This window comes from Oreochromis niloticus, linkage group LG11 (genome assembly GCF_001858045.2).
Source record: "Oreochromis niloticus isolate F11D_XX linkage group LG11, O_niloticus_UMD_NMBU, whole genome shotgun sequence".
In the NCBI taxonomy this organism is placed as follows: domain Eukaryota; kingdom Metazoa; phylum Chordata; class Actinopteri; order Cichliformes; family Cichlidae; genus Oreochromis; species Oreochromis niloticus.
Window position 1 is genome coordinate 5,147,105 of NC_031976.2, and position 22,062 is coordinate 5,169,166.

General features: G+C 38.7%; 2 protein-coding genes across 2 annotated transcripts; one reads left to right on the plus strand and one right to left on the minus strand.

The window, feature by feature from the left end:
• Positions 1-154: 154 nt before the first annotated feature.
• mc2r (melanocortin 2 receptor) lies at positions 155-4,141 on the plus strand. Its single transcript, XM_005456785.4, has 3 exons — positions 155-467; positions 1,521-1,908; positions 3,300-4,141. The coding sequence occupies exons 2-3, from the start codon at positions 1,556-1,558 to the stop codon at positions 3,853-3,855; spliced, it is 909 nt and encodes a 302-aa protein (XP_005456842.1). The 5' UTR covers positions 155-467; positions 1,521-1,555; the 3' UTR covers positions 3,856-4,141.
• Positions 3,853-20,027, minus strand: LOC100693278 (melanocortin receptor 5). The gene is made up of 4 exons (XM_025911673.1): positions 19,836-20,027; positions 19,613-19,719; positions 12,906-13,094; positions 3,853-10,049 (listed from the first exon to the last, which is right to left on the minus strand). The coding sequence occupies exons 1-4, from the start codon at positions 20,025-20,027 to the stop codon at positions 9,479-9,481; spliced, it is 1,059 nt and encodes a 352-aa protein (XP_025767458.1). The 3' UTR covers positions 3,853-9,478.
• Between the last annotated feature and the right edge of the window lie 2,035 nt (positions 20,028-22,062).

Sequence of the window (22,062 nt, forward strand, 5' to 3'; positions counted from 1 at the left end):
TATGATTCACACAGAATTGAACTGTCAAACAATGCATGTAGAATCTCTAACACATTTAACAGAAGAAGAATTTTAATAACATGCTCGCTTTTTACAGGTGAATGCATCACGTAAACATCTGCACCAGACTCAAAGACAAGAAGACCACCAAACAGCACTGCAATCTCACGTAAACCAGTTTGGCAATAACATCTGTGAGCTCTGAACAAACAGAAAGAAAAAATCGATTGGCTGCCCCTCATGTGAACAGCAGAGAGGCTGATGTGGCCACAGCTGACTGAGGTGTACCGGAGCCAGCACTCCACGATTTAAACCTGGACATATACGAGAAAGATACTTCGTTCCACGGGAGCTGCAGCGAGCTGCCTGTTTTCAGCGGCCCTGTGCGTGTTTTCTTAAACCTGACCTTCGCTCTTGCGATTACCCAGAGGAGGACAACTGAAAACAACCCACAGCCTCCATCTGAGGTCAGACTAAACTCCTGCTGTAACACGTGGAGCAATTTTTGTTTCTTGGTCTTTTATATTTTTATTTTTTTATTTCACTCAACAAAAATCAATTATATTTTAAGGTAACAGTAGATGAACTTTTGCAATTATTTCCAAACTCAGAACCACTTTGCTTCTATCGTTTCTCATCTTGCATTAATGTTTCTTTACTGCAAACAAGCTGTATACTACAATTTTACTTTCTCACTAAAACATGATATATTGTCTAAGCTTAGCTTAAAAGAAAAAGCTCAAATCTGACCTAACATGGTCATATTTCTTTAGTGAAAACTACTGCAACTAGTTATTATTTCAATTTTTAAAATTTATTTTTAATCTTTATAGCACTTCTACAAACCCAGTCACAAAGTCTTTCACCTCTTGGATAAATAGGTTATAGGTCAAAGGTTGTGACAGTCTGATCTAATTAACCATAAACTAATGTTCATTCTTTTTAATAGCAACACAAAAGAAAGACAGTGAAAAGGAACATTAATATTTTGTCATTATGTAGCATGTGACCTTATTATTTTACCTTTTTTATATATGTACACCTGCTGCCTGTATTTTTGTAGTTTAGCTCCATTGTTTTGTTTGGCAGCTGTCCATAAATTTAGTCAGTAAGTTTCATACCATTAGCAAAAAAGTTAATTTGTGTTTTAAATTCAAATTTGTATCTATAAAAAAAACAATTGTTACTTTTTGTTGACTTTCTTAGGTTTTCAGCAAATATTTTTGTCATGATTTCATGAAATTATTCACATCAAGAAAGCTGAAGGATATTGCAAAGTGTGTAAATCTAAATTTTGAGACCTTTATAGGACTCATTAAGTCACAGGTATCATTTTAAACTTGATCTCTATGTTAAAAACAGATCAGCAGGTAATATGTTTTTGGAAATGTAAGAATGAAGGCAGTTTAAAATGTACTGCAAATATTCATATTTAAACCAATTCTTGAAACAATATTAATGTAAACTTAATAAACTTACAATGCAAAATAGCCCCAAAGTAAATATCTGCCTTTAATCAGCATTTAATCCTGGACGAACACTGTCTTGACCAACAATGAACGGCTCTATATTGAACCAATCGGACTGTCCTGAGGTGGTGGTTCCCAACCCCGTCTTCTTCACCATCGGAGCAGTGAGCTTTGCTGAGAACTTCCTTGTTGTGGTAGCTGTCATACGGAACAGAAACCTCCACTCGCCAATGTACTGCTTCATCTGCAGCCTGGCAGCCTTCCACACCATCGCCAGCCTGACCAAAACCTTGGAAAACTTCATGATTGTGTTTGCTGATGTGGGACACCTGAATAAGAAAGGTTCTTCTGAGACCACGCTGGACGATGCAATAGACTCCCTGCTGTGCATGTCATTTTTGGGGTCCTTTTTCAGTATCCTGGCCATTGCCGTGGACCGGTATGTATGGAGCTCTTGGATATGGAAACAGAAATATCTTTTAAAATGGTTTATTTTATAGTGTGAAGAATGGTTTTCATGGCAAGATGAATATATTCCACTCTAGGCTACTCATCCCCCAAAATCTCATTTTCTAAGGCATAACAATCCTTAGGGCTATTTGAAAACCCTTTTAAAGAAAGAACTGACTGTTACTTACAGGAACCCACAACCATGTTATATTTACCATACAACGAATGATTTATTCTGTTTGCTGCTAATCTGGATGTTCTAAATTGTTTCTCTATGGATCTGTGGCCCCATAATGATTTATCCTCTGCTGATATTTATATAAGGAGAATTTAAAAAGCTTTCCACTGGGCTCTGACTCTTTGATGTACAGTTAAAGGCTTTCTGCAGTGGCTTCCATCACGTCTACCCAAAAATCATGAATACTTTATTACTGCAATGATACTGTTTCCCCACCTTTTAGGCAGCTATCCAAATCCAGACAGTATGCTTTGAAAATATCCAACACATTGTGATTTGATCTTTTAAAATCAGTCAAAAAAAAAGAGAATGCAACATATGGACATTTATTTATAGCTCTTTTTTTTAAAAAAGAAAGAAAGAAAGAAAGAAAGAAAGAAAGAAAGAAAGAAAGAAAGAAAGAAAGGGAACTCTGCTTACTTTCACTTATTTTTCAGTTATATCTACAGTTGAAATACTAAATGCTCATATGAAACATATCCATCTTCAGTAGTTTTCCAAGTAATCCCTGTGAGCCAAAAGAAAAGACTTCAATTTTTAAAATACTTTTGGCTCTCTAAAAGAGAGCTGATATCCTTCATATATTCATCTCAGGATTTCACCTCTGGTTGTGAGTATAGAAGCGTCACCTGCCCCCCATTAAAACGTTTTATTTATAAGAGGCAGCCAGTCACAAAAAGCTTAACTAGCAGTGGAATTAGGAGAGTATAATGAGCAAAATAAATAAATTTTGTCCACTTCTGGGCTGAACAACAAGCTAATGATAATATTCATGGCCATGTCCCACATTTTTTGCATAATTGGTCTCCCAATTAATGCTTATGAGGCTAATATGCATTCAACTCTTAACTCTGTTTTGGGTTTCACCATCTCCTGAGAAAACAAAAAAACATTTGACTCTTTACAAAACGTGTTATCCAGTGTGGATTAAATACATTTAGGATTATTTTGTGGCACAACGCTCCCTGCTAATGTCTTAAACTTGGTAATGCACAGCAGTATCATGTCAAGGCTCAGTTAATGTCTTAAATTTAGGCAACCGAGCTGAATTGGAAGTGAGGAATCTGCAGTGAAGTTAAACATAGTCACTCAACAGCCTGTGATAAGTTATGAGATTATGAAATGATTTGTTTCTCTTCCAGTTACATCACCATCTTCCATGCACTCCAATACCACAACATCATGACAATGCAGCGCACTGGGGCCATCTTGGGCATCATCTGGACTGTATGCGGGGGCTTGGGCGTGCTGATGATATTGTTCTTTGACTTCAAGCTCATCATGATCTGCTTCGTCGTATTGTTTTTCATCTCCTTGGTGATTATCTGCTCGCTGTATGTCTACATGTTCATGCTGGCACGTATCCATGCCAGAAAGATTGCAGCGTTACCGGTTGGTGGCAGGAATAATCATCACCAGCAGCGGTGGGGGAGCAACATGAGAGGGGCCCAGACCGTCACTATCCTGTTTGGGACGCTGGTGGTTTGTTGGTCGCCATTTTTTTTCCACCTCGTCATCATCATGGTGTGCCCCATGAACCCTTACTGCGAGTGTTACCGATCGCTGTTCCAGCTGCATGTGGCGCTGCTGACGAGCCATGCCCTCTTTGATCCAGCCATATACGCCTTCCGCATTGCCGAGCTCAGGCACACCTTGAGGAAGATGCTGCTTTGTTCTGACTGGAAGCTCTGCTCGTAGAGACACCTGATTGCTTATTTTATTTTAGTCTGTTTATCCAGTCAAATGTTAGCTTTTCATCAAAGTGTCCTTCGCTCAGTTGAATATTCAAATTTTAGAGTGAACTGTGAAAGGATTACTTTGTTGCCACTAAGCAGCTGTTTTCTCCAAAGGGCATTCTTTAGAGACATCCTGTGTATTTGAATAAGCACTGTGACTCTGACTACTGTCCGTCGATCTCCTCTCTGTTTTGCTTGAATCCACTGTCTCCTCATTTCTCCCAACACTTGGATGTTACCTACTTTCACACCAAGTGTCAATGCATTCATGTTTGAAATGAACCTCCTGTGCTAACATCCCAACGCATCCATTTTATAGAGCCTGTTACCAATGAACATGCATTTTTTCTCAAATCTGAGTGACACGATGTCCACATTTACAAATGTGAAAAATAAATTGACAACACTCTCATTTTGCTATCTGCTTTTATTCAGACACAATAAAAATAAGTCATCTTAAGCCAACAAAACATCACTTATTTGAACTGAAGCTCACGTTTACATTTCTTCATGCCATCACCGAACATGAAACATGATCCCACAGCTGTTTGCATTGTGTCGCTGCACATATACACAGAACTTAGCATGCAACTAGCAATCAAAACACAAGCTAAACCTTGATCCAGGAACATATAATGTTCAGTGTTGTTGCTGCTGCTTTTTGTGGGAACGAGAACGGAGCACTTCACAATAATCAGCAACAATGAATAACAAAACTGCACAAATGCTACACTGGAAATGGATGTACACTTAGCAAAATATTTGTTTTCTTTACTAATTAAACTTATAATGAAGACAAAACAATGTACAGTTTTACATCAATATTCAAAGCACTTTTCATTGTGTTATACATTTTTTCACATATTCATATGCTCTTTTTGATCTTACATTTTCAAAGTACTTGCAATAAACATTAAAGGAAATAACAGTAAGGCAATTACAAGACTGAACAAAGAAAAACATCCTTTTAGCGCTGTTGTTTTCTCTTAAAACAACTCTTATATTACTTTCAATCCGCAAACCAAAATGCATCAGCCTGAAAACATCAACAATATAAACGACTTTCTGTTTTTGCAATAAATACTAATACATAACAGCAAATAACTCATTTCTTTTAGTATCTACCACACAGCAGCATTCTGTATGAAAGAGCAGTTTCAGCAGATGGCTGCATTTCCGGTAAAAATCTGTCAAGCTTCTCAGTTTGGAGGTAGACACCACCAACACACGCTTACAGAAGGTATAGTGAAGCTATTTGTACATTCATTTTTACATTTCAAGTGCAGCCTTACAGCAGCTTTACATAGCTTTATACATACCCAGTAGGGTGACATTATGAAATGATCACTGGGGGTCACAGTGACACAATAGAGCAGTGACTTTACATTCAGATCATAGCAGAAACTGCTGTGCTACCAGGCAGTGGCGGATTTGAGAAGTTTGCTTGTTAAGTGTAGCACTAATGCAGCACAGGGCGTACAGCAGCAGGCAGAAAACTGGCTGATGACAAGTGATGTCATTCAAAAGTTCAGCTTAGCAGGGCAGACAACTTCTCCCGTGTACAGATAACAAGCAAGGTGTTTGCAGTGAGGCCATTTACAAATAATGTGCAACTGGTGGGTCTGGTTGCATTGGGTGTAAACACATAATCCACCAAAGGAACACTGAGTCCATTAGGTGTATGAAAAGAAAAAGAATCAGCTCAATATGCAAGTCTTGTTTGTCGAAGAGTGCTCATATACCTCCTTTAGAACATGTGCATGCAATCTGAGTGGCATTAGTCCAAAATATGTTTTCCTTCTAAAATGACAAACTATTATAACAAACCTGAAGATGTGCTAAAACCTATAAGAATCATAAAGATTGGTCAGATAGTCACCACTCTGTAACCACCTGAGTTTAGGAGGTAGATAACCTCTCAAATCTGTCAGTATTCTTGCATTAAAGCAATGCACTGGCCTTTTCGGGGCTTTCATGATGTGTTAGGCAACATTTTACCTCCATCACATTGCCATCATTGCACACTAGTATTATGAAATCACTTTTACAGCTGCACATGGTGCTTCTGCTGAGCCGTATGTGCCTTCTGCATCACTAGATGGAAGGTGCCCCTTTTTTTAAAATATGTCTTTATAAGTTGACTTATGTAGCTTTTATATATTCAAAATATGAAAACAGTTGTTTTCTAATGGCACTGCTTTACATTCATTCGGTGGCACTTTTTAAGTCAACCCAAATGTTAGACCTGTACTACCACTGATCAGGGTCTTTACTATGAAATGAGTTAGGCATACTCAAGATATCTTCTTGTTATCTGGTTTCACAAAGCCTCCCATCAGCAGTCATGTTACATGGCTATGGCAGTGGTCATCAGCTCAGTAAGTCAACCCAGAATCCCCCAATTCTGGACGTAAGAATTCCATATAAAAGGAGCGGTGCTGATTCCAGATGCCCAAATGCAAATATAGATCATTCTAGAGCTGCCTGTTTGTCCTCTATTACAACCTGTTTTCTTAAGAGTGAAGAAATTAAAAACACAATACAGGCTAAAAGGAACAAATAATTAATACATTAATAGAGTAAATTACTTGTGTTCTTAGTAGTAAATGATTTGTGAGCAAGTAAAGAACAAAGTCAACAATTGCAAGGATTTACTGCTTTAATCGGTTTCTTTTGAAGATTTTGCCACGACACAAAAGGCTATAGATAAATTAAACTGCTTTGCAGTCACCAGGAAAAAAAAGTTAGAAAGTTTTCCTCTCAAACCACATCCTGCTTTGTAGTTAAGGGCCTAAGTTATCTCTTGAATCTTAAAAGCAAATGCTTCCCTTTCTTCCTTCAGTTTTTCCAGCTTGGCGTCAGAGGCAGACTAAAGATTTCTCAAGACAAAATTTCTAATCGACAAAATGACACTATTTGGCATTAAAGCCGTTGCATATAATGGTAGCTGGCTCATTTGACCATTATCCTCTCCAGCAACAGGTTCATTGAGCAGAAAAATCCAGGAGTAAAAGAAAGATTACAGTCATGCTAGTGAGAAAGCCAATAAACTGGATGGTAGTCTACCATGCTGAAGTCAGTCGTTTCTGTTAAATCAATACATAGGGCTACTTTGATGGCTGTATGGTCCTACAGGATCTAGTGAAAAAAACATTTTGTTTTTGTTCATAAAGTCACAAAGTAAAAAAGAACTGTTAAGCTTTGAAAAATAAAATTTACTTTCTGTGGTAAAGAGTAATCTATGTGATCTATGACGTATTTGTTTGACCTTGTCATTACTTACCTACAGTGCAATGTATTCAATATGTTCACGTTAAGGCTTGTTTTCTTCTTGCTTCACTGTTTTCAATATAAATATAGGGCTGCATCATTTCAAGCCTATAATCCTTAAAACCATGTGATGTTGATGGAAAAAGCCCTAGATCACCCAAGGCAGCCATCCAGGCTGTGCAGATCCATAAAAAGTTCATAAGACCATAAGAGGGTCTGATTTTAAAGATAAGAGATCTTACATTTATAGATGATGCTGAAACTGTTGGGAAATGACAGGATTTGACTTTCTTGAAATATAAAATAAGCTGCCAGTTTTCCGCTTCATTTCATAACCTTCTCTATGTTTGACCAATTTGCTGCAAACCTCCACTTTCCTCTGTTTAATACACCTAAATTATTTTTGCCTGTCTTTTATGTTTTTACATATGCTGACAGCCTTGTGCATCTTACTATACTTTACTATACTCTGGCATTACAGTGAATTCAATTTTATTTATATAGCACCAATTCATAACAAAGGGCATTTCAAGGCACTTAATATTGTAAGATAAAGAGCCTACAATGTTTGAAAGACACGCCAACGATCACACGGCCCTCAATGAGCAAGCAATTAATGTTGATGGAAGAAAACCTTCAGCAGAACCAGGCTCATCTACCATGATTGATTGGGGGTTAGCAGAATGAGAAGAGAGCAGAGCGAGACAGGACAAAAGCAAAACTATAGGAGAGAGAGCCAGAGTTTAATAATGGTTAATGATTAAATACAGTAGTGGTGCACAAGAAGCGCTCCGTGCATCATAGGAACTTTGTAGTGATCATTAATCTCCATTAAATGCTCAACATAGATTTCTTGCAAGGGGTGAAACTATCCAGTCTATCCAGGTGGCACCAAGAGGAACTGCCATTTTTGCCATCTTAAAATTGTCTTTGTTTTTGCTCTAAGTTTGCCAATGTCCAGTCTTTGTTAACAGGACATGTACACGCCAAAGAAAATAAGTGAAACTGTAGATTCCAGTACCTAATAAACCAACTACCTTCAACAGAGTATAGGCAACTGCAACATTTTACAGGGTTAGTTCAGCCAACATGAAATCCTTTATCACATGAATGATGTCTGAGAGATCACTTTCACTTTGGTAATGTTTTAATTGATGTCTGTTTTTAGATTTAACTGGACAACTATTGCTGGCCCTGATGGAACACCCAGTGAATGAAAATTCAGACAAAGAATCTTCCATGCAGAGGATGTGCTACTCTTTTTCTCTGACCCTCCTGAAATTCAAAATAATTATTTAGCATCTCAAACAGATTTGGTAGAGGGCTCTGTGAAAGATGTGGAAAGATTTTTGATTATTATATTCAAAATCTGAATAAATACAAATGCTGAATTTCGCTTGATTTATGTGTGACTCTGCATTCAATATTGGAAAATATTCAATTCATAAATGACAGTGAATTAAAACATAATGCACTGCGCTGATATGAACATACTGTTCTAGGTAGACTGTTACATTTTCACAATTTAAAGCTTAAAGGTCTTAAAAAAAAACTAGATACTACTTACTTACTTGTGTAACTGAAGCAGTACTCTCCATAACTGGGAAACAGACTTTGATGTGTAAAATTGCTGTTTTAATTTGTAGTCACAGCTTGAAAGAAAAGCAAAAAAAACCCACTTAACATATGGATGTGGATAATTCTTACCACACCTTCCCCAACTTTTGCTGTCTTCATTGCCTTTGTTCATTTATGCATGTGAGGTTAATGTTCAAGGAAGTACATCCAGCCGTCTAAATTAACAAAGGGTACATTCAGGTACATTTGGCAGCAATTCTGTAATTTAAAGCCAGTATATGAGCACTCTTGCAGCACTGAAAGAAAAAATATCCTGTCTATCCATTTGGCTACTGCATCAGCCATATTCTGGGAAAGGAGAATAATAATCTTGCCTATTAAAAAAGAAGGCCAAAGAAAAAAAAGATAAAAGAAATGTCAGGGAGAATGAAAAGCAGGCCACAAACAGTTTTGTGTGACGCACGTTACTATGAATCATGGACTTGGACCTTAGATGATCCTAACTAAGCCTTAAAATAATGCATCTAGTAAACTCGCCTTTTTGTGTACATGGTGGACGCATTACTCAATGTTCCAGTCTCCTTTCCAGCTTATACTTTTCAATAGTTGCTTGTTTGATGGTACACTGTACTGGCTGAGAAGTGCAGTGAACCAGTCCTCAGGTAGTAGTATTTCTATTCCAGCGTTATATTCAGTCAGCTCATTTTACCCATCCTTTCACTGGTCTTTTCTATTTCTCAGTACTTACCAGTCAGAGCGCAGATGTTCGTGCAGACGTTTCTCAGACTGTAACAGCAGATGATCTCCTTAAACGTCTTCCTCATCTCCTGACTCCTGAAGGCATAGATCAGCGGGTCAATCACTGAGTTGCACATGATGAGGATGAGGTACATGTTGAAGTGGGACATGAAGCACACGCAGTAGAGATTCCGTGGGCAAGAGATCATCAGGATGAGGTGGAGAAAGAAGGGAGCCCAGCAGACGATGAAAATCCCCAGAAGGATGGTCAGTGTGATAGCCCCCTTCATGCTGGTGCGCTGATGGATGGAGTTGTAGCCGGGCAGGGCAGCAATGCGCTTCACGTGCGAGCGAGCGAGCATGAACATGTGACTATAGAGGGAGGCCATGATGAGCAGCATGGCAAAAAACATAGAGATCAGGCAGATGATCACAGGAGTGGAGTCTGAGTAGATAATGAAGACAATTCCGCAGCCAGTGCAGAAGGTCCAGATTCCCCCGATGATACAGCCAGCTCTCCTCACCGTCATGATGTTGTGGTACCTCAGTGCATAGAAGATGGTGACGTACCTGTGGATAATAACATAGTATCCACCTCAGTAACCTCTAATTTTATATCAACATTTATTGCTCACTAATGAATTACAAAATCATTTCAAGTCAAAAAAAAACTTGACATTTAAACACAACGGGGACTGTGTGCGCACTGAATACAATAACTCACAGAGAGGGAACCAGACTACAGGACACGTGAACTCCAGTGAGACATTTATTCTTGAGCCATTCAATATTCAATGAGGATAACGTTAGGCAACCTTGAGTTGTTGATCACACATAACGTACATTTATACATAGAAGGTACAATTTTATTTTTCAGTGGCTCTGTTGTAACCTCTTGTATGAATGTAATTTATATGTCTTTGAGACAATCTAGTAAATATTAAATGTCACTGAGAAACCAAATAAATATTATATTGTCAAGTTTCCTGATTCTTGTACACCATGTATTTATACCTGATTCATATACAGCCTAATATGGACCCGAGTCCACCTCTTTCAAACAGCCTCTGGGCATGGTACAGTATCATCCAGTATGATGATCTGTGCAATGTTTGCAGTTTTATACGTGCTCCAGTATACGAAGGAATAGCAAGCATGGAAAAGGGAACAAAAGGAATACCTATATGTTAGAAAGAGTAAGATTTAACTTAGTTAAATGTAGACTTGTAGTCAAGACCGCCTAAACCAAGACCAAGACAAAACCAAGACCAGAGGGTATCGAGACCAAGACAAGACCAAGACCAAGACCAAGACAGACCGAGTCAAGACCAAGACAAAGTCAAGACGAGACCGAGACCGAGGCAAAAAAGTCTTTAAACTGCAGCCAGATGCTGCTTCGTTTACGGGTGTCAGGCATATTTATGTGTTTTTGCGATGCACTCGCACAGCCCCCCTCACCTCACCACTGTCTTACTCATTTATTGAGAGGACAGACGCATGCTCCACTTGACTGTCGCGTCTCTCACCCTCTCTGTTTTTCACATAATGATATTATCCTATATCCTCGCATGTGATTGGCCAGAAAATGGAGGGATTGGAGCATAGCTGAGCCACTGTGTGATAGCTGAGCAGCGAAAGGAAATTAAGTGAGGAGCCGGCTCTTGCTCAATGAGAGTCAACTCTTCTGATTCACTACAAAGCACTCTCTAAGCACGGCTCTGATGCTTTTGCGCATGACACATTATCGAACGTTACGTTGGATACTGTCGCCTCCAAATCTCCCGACCACTATGTCGATCTGAGACAGCAAGATCGAGACAGCGAGACCAAGACAAGACCGAAGGATCCGAGACCAAGACAAGACCAAGACCAAAGTCCGTCGAGACCAAGACAAGACCAAGGATGTCTCGAGACCGGTCTCGGTCTCGAGACATCCAACTCTAGTTAAATGTATATGGATCAAATATCAACATGTCTGACAAACATTGAAAGAAGAACAATTTTCCAGTTACTCTATGTTCATTATTAAGCAAACAATTGATTAGATGGTAATCAATGGTAACAAAGGCACACTTTAAAAATAGTGATTACATGCTGAATGTAGCTGTGAATGGTTGTGTGCAATCAGGAAGACCTAATAAAGCATAGGCACTGAATGGTTTGAAGGCCTTATTGCAATTCTTCCAATTATTGTCATTTGTTCAGTTCTAAAACTACGAAGTTATAAAATTACTGTGTCAGAGAAAATTTTAGAGCAGCACACTGGTGCTCCGTAAACCTGTGTGGGTTCTCTGGCTTCCACCCACAGTCCAAAGAGTTGCATGGTAGGTTAACCCACCGAATTAGGAGATTTGAGACAGACCTTTTTGAAATAGAAAGGCCGAAATGAAAGCACAAGAGATCAAGAAATTACCAGTGTGGCATTGGTGCCTATGAAATATTCAACTCTTAATAATACAGCTTTGCTGTTAAATATTCTGGCTCCAAGTTGAGCTCAAGCTCAGATGAAATTAAAAGATCTTTTTTTTTTCAATGTGAAAAGACCATAAAAAGACACGAATGGTGACGATGAACATACCTGCACATTTCAGGGATTTAAAATCTACTTCACAACCATACAAAAAAAGGAAAAGAATGAATAAAATTTTCCATCTGTGTTAACATTTGCACAGATGCATTAGAGCAGGGGTCCCCAATCCCAGTCCACCTCCCCTGCAGGTTTTAGATGTGTCCTTGATCCATCACAGCTGATTTAAAAGGATAAATTACCTTCTCAACATGTCCTGAAGTTCTCCAGAGGCCTGGTAATGAACTAATCATGTGATTCAGGTGTGTTGACCCAGGGTGAGATCTAAAACCTGCAGGGACACTGGCCCTCGTGGACTGGGATTGGGGACCCCTGCATTAGAGTAAGCAGTGATCCCCATGATGAATAAACCAAATTTGTTGTGTGTATCAGAGAAAGAAGGTGGAAATTAAGAAATAAAATGTCAATTTAAAACAAAAAATTCAACTGCATCAATGCTGGTTTACACATCTTAAAATTTCATTCATTCACACAGTAAGACAACAAAAGCACTTTGTTCTGTTCAGCATTGACAACTAAGATTTAGTGCAAGCGGTATTTTTCATTCATTGGAATTAACTGAAGGAGTGCCAAATAAGCACAGCCTCAATTTTCCCTTTATTTATCATAAAATTACAGGGTCCTTTTTTGTTGTTATAAATTATAACATGTCAGTTATGTTCAAGAACATTATCAGGAAACTGGGGGCGGCGGTGTTGGGCTGATGGCTGAGGATTAATTGTGACTAGAGCCTTCAATTAAAACTTCACTTCCCTTAAAAACATTTCAAAAGGAAACTATTAAGAAATAATAGCAGGAAAAAATGATATATTTGTGCTAATACTCCCTTCCATCATTACCTGTCCACAGCAATGGCCAGCAGGCTGCACATGGATGCAACGACAGAGATGCAGATCATGGAGTCCACCATGTTGTCCATCTGCCTGATAAAGTGATCCTCCACCACCAGCTGTCTGTTGTTTAGGAGATAAATGATGATGGTCTCCCAGGCGTTGGACACACTCACCAGCATGTCTGCTACTGCCAAACTGCAAAAAAACAAAATACTTTATACAATCTTTCATTACACAAACAGATGTTCAAATAAATGTTTCTATATGCACTTCCTTCTGTGTATTCAGGAGCCGACAGAATAGCTGCATTCGCCCTCCTGTTGTGTAAACACTTTCTTCTCACAGTCATACTGGGAAAACCAATTAATTGATTTAATGCCTGAGTACAGTCTTTCACATTCTCCAGGGGTGCAGTTGAGGCAATGCTTTGACAGTCACATGCACTCACAGCCTTTGCACAAGCAACAAAGCCAGCAAAGATGGTGGAAAAATGGATCTTATCCCCCCAGTTAAAAGTGGTCATGGTATGGCGAAAAAAAAAACTGCACTGCAGGCAGACAGACAGACGCTTGATGCTGTTTCCAAATACTGTTACTAAATAATACTAATATTTTAAGAGGTTCTTAAAGATAAACAACACATCTATGCTATTTATGTATATTTACATATAAAATTTGATGTTTTTCCCCAGCAAAAATGGTTAAAACAGTGACATTATAACTGCTGGTGGCTGATGGTCAAAGTATATACATAGTGTACATAGTGTGAACAGAGGCAGGGGTGGATCTAGGCAAATTTTCTTTGGGTGGCATGGAAGTCAAATGGGATGGCAAAATCATTCTTTTTAGCACAATCTCATCTGTCTGAATTTACGGTTATTTTTTTATTGACTGTACTAACACAATTGAACTGAAATCACACAAAAACATATGAGCCAAGTAAGGAAAAGGTTATATTCTTTCACTGTAAAAACCACAAACATGTTTAGTGAAATATTTTCATAACTTGAAATGCACAAATTTTGTAAACAACAAAGTTATATGCAACTATTTATCTAAAAATGCAGCCACTGCATCTGCCGTCTTTTGCACAACCATTTAAAATATTTGCGTCACTCCAAAAAATTGTTTGTCCACCACAAGACACAGGAGAACACCACAGGCCTAAACCCTGCAGCAGGAGGTGTATCACTCCTCTTGTTTTTCACCTGGAGACAGCGTTTACACTGCAATCTGCCTTTGGTGGCTTTTTGGCAACAACTGTGACATTCATTAGTACCCTCACTGACACACAAAACAAAACAACGACTAGCCTACACACCAACTACACAAGACAACACAACACACTGTACACTCCAAACACACTAAACGTCACAAATCTCTAACATCTCAAAACTGGCTGTCGATATCTTTCTCTCTCTCCCAAAACTTTCCCCTCTTCCTAAATAACCAAATCCCACATCTTGCCATATCATTTTTTATTGGTCAGCATGGTACATTTTTCCACCAACAGGAAAGAAGTAGCTTTTTTTCTCTGGCTTTTTTTTCATGCTGTACCTAGAAAATGCTGTTTTTACTGTTTCTTCCTGCACTAAACGTGATGATATTCAGAAAAAAGCATTGCTTATATATATATATATTTTTTATCATAACTTTGGTTTTAGTGGACTGTCAATAAAATTTACAAACTGGAAAATAGTTTGAAGTCCAAACTTAATGTATAACACAATGTAATATACTCAGTTTTAGAATTTATATTTAATGTAAATTGTACCTTGGCTCAAAATGTTAGTGCTCGCTTACTTTAATAAACAACATTGTCATATGCAAAACTAGGGTGGCACTGGGGATAACTTAAGGGTGGCACATGCCTCCTTCAAATTATTCTTCACCTCTGGTTTTCACTATCTGGCTCAGGGATTAATGCCAGAACAGACAGGCCACAGCTCTCTACAGCCACCTCGGAAATGGAATCGCGGTACATGAATGATTGGGATTGAATTTCTCAGCTTCCCTTGCAATGATATCAAAGTTCTGCTGGACTCGGGAAATGAAGACCTCATGGATGGGGGTCTGCTAGTGCACCCTCACTATACGTTACCATCCTCAACCATCCTCCCCTCCCACTCATCACCACCTAGTGATGAGTGGGATCGGCTTATCTGCTCAGTCAATTGTCAACTGGTCACTGACCTGCATCCTGGAGTGTAGTGGTGACACATGCACTTATGCATGCCTTTATGCTAAAGGATGATGTTCATTATGGACAAACTGTGGGCAACTGTGTCATTGCCCATGTTAGCACTAAAGACCCCCAGAAGGATTATTGAATCCTGAGATGGGGCAGTGGGACACTGCAGCATCCAGGCCAGTGACTCAAAAAGACTGGGTACTCTGAGCTGTCATTAGACACATAAGCACACTTGTGCATAGCAGGGCAGCTAATGGTTGTGATCAATTCAAGCTTTTGTTAAAAAAATACAAATTTAAACATTTTTTAAAAGACACAGGAGCACAAATTACAGTCAGTTACTCAAACAACCCTCTTGTCCACAGAGGATTATTATTATTGTGCTATCTACTGTACAATATAAAGCGCCTTGAGGCGACTTTTGTTGTGATTTGGTGCTATATAAATAAAATTGAATTGAATTGAATTGAATTGAATAGAGGACAAGAGGACTGCCTCTCACCAACACCAGACTGGAAGAGAGTGAAGCCTCTCTCCATGAGACTAATAATAGAGCCTGTGCCATGCGTTGAGGTGAGCCTGGCTAAATCTAGGCTCAATCTCAAATATATCACTATCATTATCTCAGGCTCCTTCAACACCAGAGATGAGGTGATGCTCCATGTCCCAAGAGCTAGTTTTAATAAGTAGGAAATGGACCACGGCCTCCACACTTAACTGCCCTTGATTCACACTGGAGCCTTTTTTTAAAGTATAAACAACTCATCCCATGCTAACCTGGTTAATGCAGTTAGTAATACAGTTGAAGTAATGATGCTAATATATTAATGGTTATCAAAACCTTTTATATGTGTTCCATAGGTATGTACAAATTGATGCCATATTTGGGCTTATGAGATGCCGTATTCGGGCCTGTAGAAGATGCCTCTGCCATTTAAATGTTCCAGCGAAAAACAAGGCTAAAGGAAATTATTACTGTTTTTATAATAAATTTAGCCAATGCTAACTTTTGCATATATATTTTTTAAATTTATGTTATTGATTCACCCATTCACCCAAAAATGTTTTCTTTTTATGCTTGAGTGCTTTTATCTATCTAACAATGGATGCATTGGAGAACAACTTGGGGTTAGTATCTTACCCAAGGATAACTGGCATGCAGACTAGAGCCAGGGATCAAACCACCAACGTTCCGATTAGTAGATGACCCGCTTTACCTCCTGAGCTACAGCCACCCAATGGCATTTTTAATTGTGCAGGGACCTTTTGTGCCTTCCCTCTTCAGTGTGACAGCCATGCTGATGCAGCTTTCTACCTAACAGGAGTGCCCAGCACTGCATATGGATATATCTGTACATTCACAAGCATGTTAACATGCTATCTCTATATTTGTTATCATTCATCTTTAAGTGAAGATTTGTGCAAGCAACAAAACTGCACAATATTTTCTGCTCACTTTTACTCATCACTGTGGGCATGTCATCATTAAAAGCAAGACAGTACCTTCTTTGGAGCAGTAAGTATGTACTGTGCCGTGAAAAACATTTGCCCCTCCCGGATTACCTTGATTTATTTTTGTACGTTTGTAAAACTTCAAATAAATTGTAATATTAGATAAAGATAACCCGAGTAAATGCACTCTGTAGTTTTTTCATTATTGTTTTGCTTATCAAGAGAAAAAACCTATCCCAGCGGGGAAAAAATCAGGAATAGGGCAAGTACTTTTTCACAGTGCTCTAGATTCACCACTCAGAACTTGATTAGTCCCAATTTTAACTCTGAATTGTTTGCCCTGGACTAAATTTAGTCTAGTTTTAGTTGACATATTATTTGAGAGGTGTCGCAGAGCAAGGTCAACAATCTGGCTGTTGTTAGTTTTCTAGATTTTCCACAGCTTTCCACGTTTGGACTCCATGTCCTGACTTGACAAATGATTTGTATAATGAGTGAAAAGCTTCTTGGTCAGAAGAGGTGATATTTAAAACACGTAGCTTAAGATGTTTTTCTATACTTTGGTGCCATTTTGGTGTTTGATGTATTCAAATGAGAATTTATGAAATTACAATAACATATTCTCCAGGACATCTAGTTGAACCCTGTTTGCAAAGCAATTTGTTCAAGTGCCAGAGAAAATGACAGCCGAGTCTCACAGAAATATGTTAAATGAGCGCAAGCTCTTAACACCACGTTGAGTGGAGGTGGCATGTAATATGTTAAAATTACAGCCCACAGGAAGCAACGGGCTTCTCCTCTATTGTCTTGGTTACCAAGGCAGCATATTATATCATGATCAACATCGTGGACTGACTCACCAAATACTCACAACTTACCTATAGAGAGAAAGAAAACAACACATTAAGTAGGAATGTATTTATTTTTTTCCCCATGAATCAAAGGGATTTTGAAATAAAAGATAACAATAGTGTTATCTTGCAGTAACTCGCTGTACCTCACTGTTACGCCGTGGGAGTCATTCAGAACCACATGAACAGAAGCACTATACAGCTCGCCAGAAATTGAAAGCCTGAGTTGAATGTCTGCTGTGTCTCTGCCGGCACCAACTGAAACACATTTGCTTTTGTCTTAGTAAGAGGATTAAGTCTTTCAAATCAGAAGACAGATCCAAACAAAGTCACAAGAAATTGGTGCTGATGTCAAAACAGACATCCAAGTATTTTTCTGATTTATACAGTAGGGTCATTAAAAGTGTGACTTGGTTTTGATGTGACAGCTGCCCCAAATATGTCATGATTTTTGAGTCCACAGCTCTCTATGGGTTGGAGACGAATTTAAAGAAAGAAGGTTAATCATAAGTTGTTTAAATCATCTGCTGTTACCTAATGATTAGTCTAAGCAGGGCACAAGATTATAAGATCAAAAAGCCTCTTTTGTAACTCCCTGCTTACGTGGCATTTTATTTAACCATTTATAATCAGGATAAAAGATTTATGTCAGTTTCAAGAGTTCACATGTTTCCTCTGGCAACACATAGTGCATGACATTTTTTTAAGTGGAAAGAATAATTAGATTTCACATTGGATTATATTGGAAATCTGCTTCTGCCAAGCTCAGGATGATCAATTATCTTCAACTGTTCTTTGCTTTTATAAATAAGCCAACTTTTCCACTTCAGGCAAAAGAAAAATATTTTTTGCGCAACTGAGCTTTTTAATCTGTTACATGAATGAGAAGGTTTGGAAATTGAAACTCATTATTTCTTTGAATTCTGGCAAAAAATCCTGTTGTGTAATCACATAGAAGCAGACTCTAGACTGTCACCTTGAAGTCACACTTCTGCAAAACAAAAGTTAGCTCTACCTGAGCCTGTAAGCCATCTAAATTGCTTTTTATGGTTACTTGTTTTATTATTCTTTCTTTCTTACTTGCTTGTTTGTTTGCTTGCTGGCATGCTTCCTTGTGTTCTCCTTGCTTTCAATTTAAAAGAGACCAGTAGGATAGCTCGCTTGGCATCTCCTGCCAGGCAGTTCCACAGCTGAGGGGCCTAGTAGGCAAAGGCCCGGTAACCTTTCATGACCTTTCCAGAACCTTTATTCATGAACCTTTTACAGAGCACTGCCAGAGGATCTCAAGCCTTCATAGAGCAGGCAGGAGCCAGACTATTCTCAATAACAACTACTGTTAGCCAGTGAAGGGCAACAGGGAGGGACTGGTATGTTGTGGTTGCTTCTCTTTCTGTGGTTTTAAAGCTAGGCAACATCAGCTGTAGCCTCTGGAGGAGAGTAAAGTGCATTACAATATTCAATTCTATAGGCGATAAAAGCATTGATGACCTTTTTAGAACAGAAAGGAAGGAAACAATCTAATCCTGGATAGCTGTCTCAGTTGCACAAAGCAGGACTGAACCACTTTAATCATTTGTGTAACAAAAGATAAATCAGAACCTTTCTGAGCATAATTTCTGAACATAATTGATAACGGTTCATGTCTATTAATTACATCAACATAGGCTACTCAGAAGGTTCTTGGTTCAGTTTCTGGCAGATACCTAAAATCCATCCACATAGGGGGTTATTCACATTGCATTGAAGCTGCAATGTGATGACTGTTACATTTTATTGTCTTTCTGTGGTCTCTGGTCACCACATTCCTCCAAAATGCTTCCTGTGTGGATGCAGCGTTGTTATGGTCGTTTGAGAAGGGCTTGAAAATAACAATGTGAACTCAAATGATATGGGCCTTGAGGGGAGGCATGCATTGTTATCCAATTATAATGGCTACATTAGGATGTAGTCTAATCCTACATGTATCCATTTACACTAATATGTATACAAGAGCGAAACAAGGTTTCACTTGGGACCTATATTGCATTTTGCCATGGGGAATGGCTATATTACACCAAGACAGAGAGTAAGCCCTGAAGGATAGAAGCATATTTTAATAAACTGCTGTTTAACAAAATCTTTTACACCTGGGAAGCTCACTTTATTAAAATGGTTTTGGGTGGTTCTCGTACATTACTATGTTATTTTCCCCTTTATGTCCTAAACCACTGAGGAGTTTACCTGCAGACAAAGAAGTACATGGGGGAATGTAGGTTCTTGTTCTTCACTATGGCTGTGATGACTAAAATATTCTCCAGCAGTGAGATGATACCCAGGATCAGAAAGACCTTAGGAGAGGAGATCAAAATACAGACCAGTGAAGAGACAGTCGGGGTAGTGGTAGCCAAGAAGAAATCACGAGATAAATAAATTAATCCAAAGTGCTACACGCAGCCATACAGACCTCGATAGCGATGTGGACCTGCTCGCATGCTGCAGGTTTGGAGGTGCTAGCCTTCTCTGATAGTGGAGGGATCAAGGTGTAGTTTTGATGATAGTAGGAGTAGCCCCAGGTAGAGTTACCCAGCAGCACCTCTTCTTGGTACGAGGATTCATCAGACACATTCATCTCTGCTATGGGTCGGGTCTGGATCATCGCAACTCTTACCTGGAGGCCATTTTTCAAGCAGGCTGAAAGAAGAAACAAGAAGAAGAACGTGAGACTGTGTCATGCTTCATATAAGCTTTGTAATATTGAGATCATACTTAATATTATGCCAGCTTCAATTACACATGCTGCAAGCAAACATGATTCACCCCAAGCACCTTGTTTATTTAACAATATACAAATAGTATTCGGTTCCTTGCAAATGTAACTCCTGTGTGTGGTCCTAGTTTGGCCTCCATCAACATCCTTTTCTAATGCTTGGTGCTGATCAGACAATAAAAAGTGGTTTTAGTCCTGCCTGCTTCAGCAAGAAATGGTGCTAGGAAAGTTCCATAAAACCAAGACAGTAACCACTTTGAGTAAGTGAATTACACTGCAACAGAAGTACATTAAAAATAAAACTACAACCAGATGACTGGTTTACGCTTGACTTAGCTTTGATTTGGAGAACAGGAAGCAGCTAGCCTACCAGCACTTCCCAGCCTCACTTGTGTAGAAAAAAACAGAAGAAACCTCACCTAATTTGTGTAATCATGACATTTACAGGTTAAGTGGCGGACTTATTCTTGGCCAGGTCTTCTGTTTTAAACTGGTAAACTCACAAGATACAGCCAGTGCACAATAATGTGTTACTTTGCTAGCTACTGGTTTGCAGATTTTCCTGCCTTTGGGTAAAACTGGGCAAGCTAGTGGTTTCACTGTGCTCCCATCCTTTATGCTAAGGTAACCCATCCCTGCTAATAACGTCATACTTTATTTAATTTACAAACATTTTCACAAGACAAATTGAACACATTTAACACAGAGACAAGCAATGTGTAAAATATTGCAATCCTTTTCAAGCCAGTTTACAATAATGCCACGCTGAAAGCAGCAGAGACATATGAGTGTAGGTGAACGTAGTCATATGGCTGCTCTGAATTAGGTTGGATGTGTTATATGATAAGCTGGCTGCTGACATTTTGAAGGAAAATCACTTAACTACAATGATGTAAAACAGCCACAATCATCAAAAGATGGCTTTTAAATTAGTTCCTGACTTTGATCAGTGAGCTAAAATTTAGTTACAACAAATTTCATTGGCATTTGTTTTGAACGTTTCTCTTTCCTAATAAATTAAACTGGTGCAGTGACCTGACATCACACTCTCAAGTTAGAGGGCACATAAGAAAGCTTCACTGTTAAGAGTCACTAATATGACGAAATCAGACAGAAAAAAACAAAAACAAACTGTTAAAGCCTTCATGCAGCTAAGTGATTCCTCTGTTTCTTAACACATGACCTCATAACTGGACCCTGCGGTAATGTCAAATGACACGCTTTTAGTTACTTATAAATTTGCACACATTGCTAGTACGTCTAGACACCGAATGGGAACTGAGGAAAGCACCGATATCAAAATAAAACTGTTCAAGTGAAGTGAAGCGATAAACTAAATTCAGCATTATGTCCACCGTAGCGTTCTGTCTCATTTCAGCAGAATGCCATTATCTAAATCCTTTTCCAAAGTGGCACAATGAGCTTAGCAGGTACAGCAATTAACCACTACTGCAGCGCTAAATGAAAAAGCTACATTGAGAATCATTAAGACATTTTAATTCTATCCATGTACTTTAACTGTAGGAAAAAAAATAATTATGTCAGCACAATTGGCATTCAGTTTTTCCATCACCAATTAACACAACAGTTATCTTAAGCAATTCAAATATAAGACACAGCCATTTAAAATCAAAAGTATAATTTATGTTCACACATTACATTTAACCTTTTGAAGTGCTTACATCACTCAAATCCACAACAACTAGAGCAACTTTAGATATATTGGCAGGTGAAGTCATTACCATTGATCATCTTGTTGTATGCACTTCTTGGCTGGGTTTTCATGTGGATGTCACTTTGACACGCACTGGCCACCCGTCTGTAAAATTGTTACAGATAGAGCACGCTCCACCCAGCAGGCAGCAGTCCTACCCAGGAATATGGTAGTGTGCAGAAGTCCTGAGCCACCTCTCATTTCACTTGC

Coding starts and splice junctions, on each gene's coding strand:
- mc2r (XM_005456785.4), top strand. CDS start 1,556: ATGAACGGCTCTATATTGAACCAATCGGACTGTCCTGAGGTGGTGGTT. Junction 1,909..3,299: donor CTGGCCATTGCCGTGGACCG/GTATGTATGGAG, acceptor TTTCTCTTCCAG/TTACATCACCATCTTCCATG.
- LOC100693278 (XM_025911673.1), bottom strand. CDS start 20,027: ATGATCCAGACCCGACCCATAGCAGAGATGAATGTGTCTGATGAATCC. Junction 19,720..19,835: donor AGGTCCACATCGCTATCGAG/GTCTGTATGGCT, acceptor TCCTCTCCTAAG/GTCTTTCTGATCCTGGGTAT. Junction 10,050..12,905: donor CTGGCCATTGCTGTGGACAG/GTAATGATGGAA, acceptor TATTATCCACAG/GTACGTCACCATCTTCTATG.